The sequence below is a fragment of the Sphaeroforma arctica genome (genome assembly GCF_001186125.1).
Source record: "Sphaeroforma arctica JP610 unplaced genomic scaffold supercont1.338, whole genome shotgun sequence".
Lineage (NCBI taxonomy): Eukaryota > Ichthyosporea > Ichthyophonida > Sphaeroforma > Sphaeroforma arctica.
Window position 1 is genome coordinate 46,549 of NW_014040220.1, and position 10,150 is coordinate 56,698.

The 10,150-nt window shown below is 41.5% G+C and overlaps 2 protein-coding genes across 2 annotated transcripts; both read left to right on the top strand.

Annotated features, from left to right (window-relative positions):
- Window positions 1-4,153: 4,153 nt before the first annotated feature.
- SARC_05357 (hypothetical protein) lies at window positions 4,154-5,953 on the top strand (the record flags this gene model as incomplete). Its single annotated transcript, XM_014300791.1, has 3 exons — window positions 4,154-4,331; window positions 5,132-5,331; window positions 5,663-5,953. 3 exons carry the CDS (start codon window positions 4,154-4,156, stop codon window positions 5,951-5,953), a joined length of 669 nt encoding a protein of 222 aa, XP_014156266.1.
- A 709-nt stretch (window positions 5,954-6,662) lies between these two features.
- SARC_05358 (hypothetical protein) lies at window positions 6,663-7,040 on the top strand (the record flags this gene model as incomplete). The annotated part of the gene is made up of 1 exon (XM_014300792.1): window positions 6,663-7,040. The coding sequence occupies one exon, from the start codon at window positions 6,663-6,665 to the stop codon at window positions 7,038-7,040; it is 378 nt and encodes a 125-aa protein (XP_014156267.1).
- Window positions 7,041-10,150: the final 3,110 nt, after the last annotated feature.

A 10,150-nucleotide genomic window follows, 5' to 3' on the forward strand; every position in this document is an offset into this window, starting at 1 on the left:
AACAATGCTAATTATATAGGTGCACACACCCATTTAATATCCACTTTCACACTATAGCAGTTCGATGCATTATATATAATTGCCAAGCAACACGCAAGGATGGCGTCTCCTTGCACGATTTGGGATCCAGTTCTTATGGGCCGCACAATACTACTGTTAGCGAAGCGCGTATGTGTTAGGCACTTCGACGTGACTGACCTGATAATTGATAGTAATAATCATCTATGAATTAAACGAGGGCGAATGCCGTCGCTACACTTGCCACGAAGACGCCGTAGCAAATACAGAAGACTATCTTAAACCTGACAGACAAAGTGAACATACATTTATTCCTTACAACATATACTTGATAATATATGCACTGTCTTATATACACAACACTATATACTCAAAATTTGGGCTTCTTTCCCGATGCTGGACCATCCGTCATTGCAGCAACTCTATTACTTACCGCTGCCGGCTCAGTCATTGTTTGCCGGTCAGCTATCCTCTCGTTGCTCGACTTCGGAATATTTCCACGAGTACTATAGCCGACCGATATGGGTTTCCATTACCAGTTCAATGTACCCAGAACACTTGTGCTGATCGACGTATTTTTATCGTCGCTATCTGCCCACGTGGTAAACGTTCTGCTGTACCGTCAGTGTACTATCATCCTTTGGGGTTCGACGCCTTTACTTCTTGCACAGGAGGTGCGTGCCGGTAGTGGCGTTTGATATGTTAGATTGAATTTGCCAACTAATCTGTCTTTATCTGCCCAACTACCACTGGAAACGACACTGTCAGTTTGCAATGTCGGAGTTATACTACTAGGGAAATAGAGTATTCGCGAAAAGATCAAGTCTGTGCCATACGTGCTCGCTATTAGTTGCCACCCGTCAGTTGATACGCCTGCAATTTTCTTCTTTTCAATGTACTGGGACGCAATGTCGCTCAACGATCTATATCCTATGTGTGTTGTAAACATCACACGGCTTCCTATCTTGCCAATTTTAATTGCAGTTGTTAAATCTGTACCTTCATGGGCACGCCCTTTACCCCGAGTAGCCATTGTTGCCAATGTTATAATATCGTCTTCGCCAGGCCCTGATGCTTTGGTCTTTTTCTGTTTCATGGGCTGTTTGATGGGTTCGTTCTCTATATCCTGCTGATCTTTGTCTCTAGAATACAGTTTTGGTGCAGCCATTAGCTGTCTCTTACTTGCACTAAAGATAGCTAAATTGTCACCACAAGCTTCACCTAGTGCCACTCTAGTCATTGTTAGTTGTATAGTATTGGTACTAGGTACTGCAACAGGTAAAACTGATGCATCAGGTAATACTGATACATCATATGATACATCAGATGGTACCGATACCGAAACTGCATCATACACAACAGAAATCTGAGAAATGTTAATATGGATGATGCTTCCACGGCTTCAGGCAACCTCAATATCGGGACAGAACCAGTTCTTGGTCTCTTTTTATTTTGATAATCGGCCATCTGATTTTTTTTTTGAAATGCATACTACACACTTTCCCACGGCGTCAATAGATCGTGCATACGGCGTGCCCAAGAATTTTTACCTCAAATATGGGTTTTCGAGTGTTTTATTATTATTTTGTACTCAAATTATGCCCAACGCCTGCCCAACGCCTACCCCAAAAAAAAAATTGATGATTTCAAAATTTATCTAACATGTACCCAAGTCGTGCCCCAAGTGGCGGACCTCATGTAGCTGCCGTTCTAAGCATTGTACCGCCTACCTCATGGTACCTACGTGCTTGTATTTTCTCCTCATTTGATTAATCCTCTCAAACATACCTATCAATCATTAGCCGTCCATAGCTTACATTTACGATGGTGTAATACGTGAAAAACATTTGTTGGTTTTGGGTGTTAAAATAAAATAACATACATAATTATGTAGTACATCTGTATATATGTATGTACTAAAATACCTATAAATCCAGTACTATGGATTTAGAGTTCAGTGTTTTATGTACAATAAATTTCCACTCGTGGAGATTAAGTTTGAGATCTACATTCTGCTGCGTAGTTGTACTGAATACATTTTTTTGAGTGCTTCGATCTCATTCTCTAAACAAGTGATCGTGGTCTGTGAGACACTGTAAGTTGGTGTGTACTAGTATTTGATGGGATGGTAGCCTTCATAGTCTTCTTGATGTGTCGAGGTAAAGGATGTGCGCAGTCTTCAAAATCCTCCTTGATAAGCATCTTATTCAATAAGTATTGTTCCGCATCGTGCATCTCTTTCACTTTGATTCTAGCTAGGTGACTATTTCATTCTTCCATCGTCATTGGCACTGCATCATCGGTCAGTTGGTTCTATTTCTGGCTTCATTGCAGGATATACTTCGAATGAAAGTGCTTTTCACACATCTCTGTCCAACTGCTTGCCTGCAAACTCTTCACTCCTTTCGCTGTTTGTTAGCCGTCCTAATCTGTCTTCCACTTTTATAATTTCTCTGGATCATTGCTCGGAACTGGTTTCTGTTTATTGTTTGCAGATCTTTTGTCTGAACAGTAAGTCGCCACACACACCGCCATATTGAATTTTTACGCTATGTACTAAGTACCTATACGTTGAGCTATGGCTATGTTTATAAGCTTCCCACACGTCAAATACGGCGGTGTGCACACGTGCGTGCAATACTGCAATTTGATCACAAAATCGACTAAAGCCGATTTTTTTCTACAATGTACTAATTTCAAGAAAGTTTTATTTGTCTACTACTTTTACGACTGGTGAGTAATGATTGGTTGTAGAAACAGCCAAAGACCATAGCCTTCTAAAAAATAGACAAGCCAAACATCCTCTCCCAAATTTGGGCGGCATAGCATTTTTTGGTGCCTAGCATAATTTTCTTCGCCAAGGAATAAACTTTGGCGCCAAATATTGATACCAGATTTCTAGTACAAATTTTAAAACACAGAATCATATAACACACATCCACCTTACAATACGGCTATATAGGGGGTCTTCGCAGTTATGGTGTCTTGCGCTGTTGCCATATGTGGCAATAGAAATGGTAGTCTATTCATTGGCGAGAAGTTGTCTTTCCTTCGTTTTCCTGCGGCGAAAGACTACCCTAAGTACAGGTCGAACAAGCAAGGACGGCTTGCAAAACGGAGAACAGATGAACCACTTGGATCGAAGCATGCTTCCGATTATTCAGTGCCGAGGATGGACTGACTGCAGGTGTCCACCAACTTTTGGAAAAGAAACGATCATAGAGTCTGCAGCGTTTATTTCCACCCCTCAGTACTTGTGGTAAAAGAGAAGGGTACGCATTCAGCCGTGATCGGCGCCACCCCTACCATGTATCTTAAGAAGTTGGCGGCCGATGCTGAGCCAATTGTGGAACTGTCAAGTAGACAGAGACTTCTGATGATACCTTACAGTGAGATCTTTGAATTGGATAGTTCACTAGGCAATCCATTGTCTGGAAAACGACTGCTTGAAACTAATCCAACAGCAGATCGTGCACGCAACGTGAACGCTTAACTAACGAGACTATTCACATATCACGACAGCGAGAGGACGAAGAAGATCACATTAGCTCGTTCAAAGAAGTGATAGGCAAGCTGAGTTGGGATTGCATAAATAATGGACATGGGAGTTAAATGCTGATACGATCATAATGTCACGGTCGATTAAATCGGAGATTGCCTCAGTTCCATTTTTACAACGTGTGCATCTAATACTTGGAAGTTCGGATGGATACATAGATATAGTCGTTTATACTCCTTCACACACAGCCGTCAAAAATACTTGCTATAGTAACGATGAATCTTATGTTTATTCTGTTACCCATCTTGAGAAACAACTCGGCATAGCACATAAGTACAGTACATTGCTCAAGCGGATCCGTTTTATTGAGGACACGACAGATGCACTGATACCAAGCAGTAAGCCGACTCAAACGGCAAAATCAGAATGTAATATTCCACGTGAGCGTGGGGATTATCTGCTACGTGGTGACGTCGGTCGAGAAAGAGCCGTATTTTACTACCACTTAGCCGAACAAATCGAGATGCTGGAAGTCAACCGGCACAAAGGAGATTCCCAGAAAATTCCTTTGTGTTAGCATATGCGCAACAAATGTATTCCCGTGTCCCTGGACATTACCATAGGATGAGAGAGAATATGCTTTATACCTTTCTACCGGATAAAAGGACCCTATTTTCTCGCACTAATAGTGATGCTTTACCGGCGGACTGCATATTCGCGGGTACAGGATCCGCACATGCTGCTATATTGGGATCAATAGTTAGCGCTAAAACATCTACATCAACGATACACTACAAAGAAACGGAAATCAAGCGTAAGTTGTTCTCACGTACGTTTGTGTACGCACTTCACCTTGATGAAATCAACATTCGTCCAACGAATAATTTCAGCAATATAACCGGATTCTTTGGCCCGGCGCACAACAACCCCGATGCGCTTGCAAATCACATGCAAGTATTTCTGATGACACCTTTAAGTGGGCCAAAAACATCGCTTGCTCTTATGGCGCGACCTGTAGCTAAACAGACTAGGCTTGATTTATTTTTATACACAATGGAGGCCATATCTAAGAGTCAGGAAGCAGGAGTCACGTTGTGCCCTGTAATTTTTTTTATGGCTGTAGCGTTAATCGGAAGGCCATGTGACTATTGGTGTTACATAATACTGATCCCGAACCACCAGGACGTCGACTTGAGTTGCCTCAGCAGCGTCTCCCGACATCTGTAAATGTAAATGGTGTAAAATTATTTCCGTTGTTTTATCTCATACACATCGTAAAGTGTATAAGAAACAATCTTGTGCGGAAAGGGCACAGATTTAGGTATCCTGAGATGAAGCGGAGTACGGGATATACTCTACCGGAAGGCACGTGTGACATAGTTTGGGTCCGTAGATTGTATAATAAGTACAAAAACAAACTATTCTCCCCTGTGCGCATCAATCGTGTTACAGTATGGCCTAGTAATCTGGAAAGGCAACAAGTGCGGCCAGCCTTGTTGATTTTCTCGACGGAGATTACAAATGCCCTAAAACGTGAATTCGGTGGTATGGCCTCTGGTACATATTTGTTCCTTGAAATGGTACAAAATTTTATTATTACACCGTTTATAGCAGTCAGTAGTACGAAAGGAAAACATAAACGGTTGCCTCGGGCGGATCTATTCAGACACCCAGCAGATCATCGTCTGAGAGAAGCTGAAAAATTAGCAGCGTGGCTGCAAGATGCTTGGTATGCCGGTCTGGCCAATGCTGATCCAAGCATTATTGTAATATCTGACGAAGAAGACGACGCCGATGAGGAGGAGGAGATTGAGGTAAGTAATAGAAAGTATTCGTATGTATTTTATTTTTCTTTTCTAAAGGTAGGATTTTATGAGTCTCTCGGATTCGCCCCAACGAAACATACCATAGTTTCTAATAGAGCGACAACGAAACACTAAATAAAATCCTTTCGGCGAAAACAGTACTGAGAGGATTATATATAGGCAATGTCTCAGCCTCACAATCCCTCAGAGTATTGCTGTTTTCACGAAGCAAACCTAACTTTACTAAAAGACTCATTTCGTTATTTACTTTTATATTTTACTATACTTAGACTTAACCTAAGCGTTTATTTACTCTAAGGCGTTAATATCCCTTTGATAGACCAAAACATACACAGTAGATAGTAGAGCTAGTCACAATACGCCGCATGCAAGTGATAACAGTGGGAGTGCCAATTCAAACACCACTAGTGCAAATACTGAGAGCAGCACACCAATTACAAGTTCATCACGTGTAGAAAAAAGAGGCCGCAAGCCTCTGGAAGATGGCCTCGTGCGATACATGCTCCTCTCCTTAGATTTTAAGTGTGTTTTACCGGGCCGTATTAATAACGACCCGATAGAAGTGAGCTTCTCGATAGCGCGTGCCATGGCTGGTGGAAATCACACCTAGACATTTGTGCATATGTATATGCACAAAGAACTCTTAGCATCTGCGCAATATATGAGATTTGTGCAAACGCAGACGGTTATCACAATAGAGATATGTACAATCATTTATTCGAGGGCTTAACGAAACGACAGATGAACTAGAAGGTCACAAATTCAAAACTTTGAATTACCTTTGGAAATGGCTTCTTAATTGCGGTCCCAAAGTAGCCCAAGCATCTCTTCACGATTCCACCTTCCCATATGTAGCGGAGTATGTTGCACATAAGTGGATGAAGAATTCAAGAGTGAATTGCGACGTATGCATGGATACGGTGACGAAGGGGAAGGGATTAGATAAAGAGAAACATATGTTTATAAAGTACTCAAATAGTCTAATCGCTGAGTTAGATAGGAAAGGTCTTTCTTGGCCAACATCTCTGTAGGTGATGAGCGGACTAGTGTTAAATGTAGTAGATGTGATAATTTCGGATGAGAAAATGTTAAGGCAATTTAATGATTCTACGAGTGCTAGTCGTGTAGGATTACGCGTGATCAATAATGTTATGTCTAAGCGTATTCAATCATGCCGTATGTTACAACCATTGAAGGGTCAGTGTGGGCACTGTGGTTCACTTAGGTTGGACACTATCGTTGCTCCAGCACTAAACACACTGTATAATATAGCATGAAATATTATGTCGTTGCTATTGAATCGTAAGTGTGTAGCCACAATGGTTACCCTAAGCATGGTTAAATCTAATAAGAAGAAAGATCGGCCAACATCGGTGCGAGGAACCGAGGATGCAACACTCACTCACGATAATACAAAAAAGTGGACCACGGAGAAGTGTAAAGTGATATCGAGGAGTGTCGATGCACCTTTAGGTGGTGATATAGAGGCCTTACGTCAGCGCTGCATACTACTACAAAAGTTGCAAGCAGTGCAACTAGGTTCAGTGCTGGGTTTAAAGATCGACGATGCACGAAAATTGTGTGATCAATTAGATCTTACCTTGGGTACAAAGGTCGATATGGTAGAGCGCATCGCACGGACTCCCAATTCTCGTCAAGAGCACGATGCGCTGTTATCAGCACTTAGAGAAGGGTAGCGATAGTCCTAAACATACACCATTGTGTAAAAGTCGGTCTCCTCTAGGCTGACTATACGATATCAAGACGTTTACGTTAATAATACAATACGTTAAACGTTTAAATGCAAAATGTTAAAAATAAGTTTAGCTTCAACCCTTGATAGTGAGCAAAAGATTAGGGGATTTTAGACTAAGACTATTGTCTATATGCTCCGCTCTAATCACTCACTACTTCGGTCTAGATTTATTTATGTTTTAGTTAATAAGACTAGATATCTTTTCATTGGACGCATATTTTACATTTCACGCCTCGAAACAACTATCTACTCAAATTAACCAATAAAATATCTCTAAGTCCAACTTAAGAAAATAAAAAAATAAAATCAAAACACCAAGCTGATGCAGTATACATCTGCACCTAAACCCCATCACTTAGTACCTAGCTCCCCATCCCATTTAAGGCATAGACGGGCACATCTAGTTGGCTGGCTAGGAGGAATCAAAACCAGGTTGCCCTAAATTGTAACAACCCTGATCCTGTCCTTTTCTTAGTGGATTATCTTTCTCTGAGATCATTATCGAATTATAACATAGGTTTGTACCAACAACCATTTCATGCCTGAGACCCTCTCTCATGGTACTCCCGTTAATTAGAGATTCCCAAAGTGTCATTTTCAGGTGTCAGATTTGTATCATTCCTATATTTTGTACAATTCTAATTTCAGTGGAAAAACCAATCTATATTTGGAAAACCACCTAATTGTCCACAGTAGAGTCCCATACTCTACTGAGTACTATCACATGTTCAGAATCTTGAATATATCAATTCTTGTTTAAACGTATTCCAGTATTATCAGTATAAACGTTAATATGATAATACGTTTATAAAATGCGTTAACTGTGCAACTACTATTAGGAACCCGCTATTTTTTACATTGCCCCCCCCCCCCCGATTTTTCAATGTTGGTTTATATGTGGTATTAGCACATCGACTCAAAAAGCTCACATGAATTGTACAAACGAAAAGAAAAGAAACGGGTTTCAATCATATAATGGCCTCAATGCTTATGTTATATTCTCTTAGACAAAGTATACTTAGACGTTATAAGTTACTCGGTTACTCTATTACGTCTGGGCTTTGGTCCTTGTGGTCCCCGATGGTGGATGGGACGTCTCTTAATGACTTTTGGAGGTACGTACATTCCATGCTGTTTAAAGCTGGGAATGTATGATGTCTGTGGATAGATCTTAACCACGTCGGGTCGCTTATTCGATGGTAAGATTGCTTCTGCATCAGCCTTATTTTTGTGTAAGAGTTTGCAAAACTTCTTATTAAAAGCCTTTAGTACATCCGGATCATCAAATGCTGATGGTGGAATACCATACTGTGCTCCATCGGCGAACTCCGTAGCGTAATATGTCATATCCTCATGTTTGTACTCCCTAGAATCTTTTTAAACTTGTAAGACATAAGAGGTGTAGTAGCTTCACGTGTGCGACAAAGGATGATCTCTGTCGTAGGGATTAGATGTGACCCAATATTTAAGGCACTAGAGCCGTCAACGTTGTTAAATTCATACGTTCCGCTCTTCTTATCGGCCACAGAGATCATAAATGGTCCAATATATTTAGCCGTAAGCACAGTTGTATCGGAGTTGCGAGCCATAATGTTGACTATATCGCCTACCTCAATCTCGACTATTTTTTTGGTATCATTCCATCGTTTTTGTCTCTTCTTGAAAGCGATGTCCTTCATCTCCCTTAAACAAGGATAGACCACATCTATGGTCCGACGCATCTTCTCTAACCATGGTAACACATGATCATCTTGAGACTCCTTGTTGAAGGGTATCTGTAATTCACTATAACGGCCCCGGAAATAGGGAGCGGGTGTTGTACCAGTGACTGAATCAGGGGATTCGTTCATCTGTGTCTGTACCCAATTGATTGAGTACGGCCACATGTCAGCATCATCAAGTAGTGCTGCTCGCATGAACTCCTTCATTTTTCTGTGTCGTACCTCGTTTGCACCTTGTGTCTGAGGCTTGTAAGGTACACCCATCTTATGGCATGAACCCGCAACGAGTAACAATGTCGTCATGACATCTCCTGTAAACTCACTACCGTTGTCGGAACATACAATAGCTGGCCAGCCGAAATCTGCGAAGCACTTATATATGCACTCAGCCACAGTTTGTGTCGATTTGTCCTTCAGCGGATATAATACATTATATCTTGATGGGACATCAAACACGTGACAGACATATTTATCCTTCGTGTGTTCGGACGTGGGTAGCTCAACCAAATCAATGATAACCCGGCGCCACGGCTCGTCTTCTGATAAGCTGCGTAAAGCTGCGTATCCGTAGCGCTTGATCCGGTTAACTTCGCAGTTGTTACATTCGTGATACACCTGAGATATATATTGCTTGAGGTTCGGGTTTACGATTCCACACCTCGTACAATCTTTCTCAGTTCTAACCTTATCCATGTGCTTAAGAGCATGATTTTGTCTTGACCACTTCAGAATCGCCTCCTGTGATTTACTTGTTACATTGGAATCAGGAGGTGAGGATTCCACCGCGTCATCACCTGGACTCGAAGACTCGTCCTGCCCAATCTCGCCTAAAGCTTCTACATCGTGAATCCGACTAATGTTTGATCTGTCCAATAGGAAAGTCATTCATCAATTGCTTAAGCAATCGAGTTTCCCTGTCAGACCGCATTTTGTTGTAGAAGGCTTTCGCTAGTGATGCGCTCCTCTTTGATTCCTTTGAATTTGGCTGTATCTCGGTAACACGTACTGCAGGTGCTTGTGTTGTTCCAGCCTCCCGTTGAGACTTAGATGTCAAGAATGGAATCTTGATTTCTTCAACATCACGCTTGAAGGTCTCGAATTGTGTCCACTTGGTTGTTCCAACTGAACCTATTCAACATATAATAGTATGTCGCCAAGGCGTCTTTTGGACTGCACGGGTACCCTGGTAGAGAAAAGTATCTACCTTTCTATCCACATAGATCGGCTCACATTGTATCATTGAGATCAACTGTGGTAGCCATTTATCTGAGTGTCTAAGGGGACAATACAACGTGATGGCAGCATTTTGAATATGTGCATAATTTAGCAA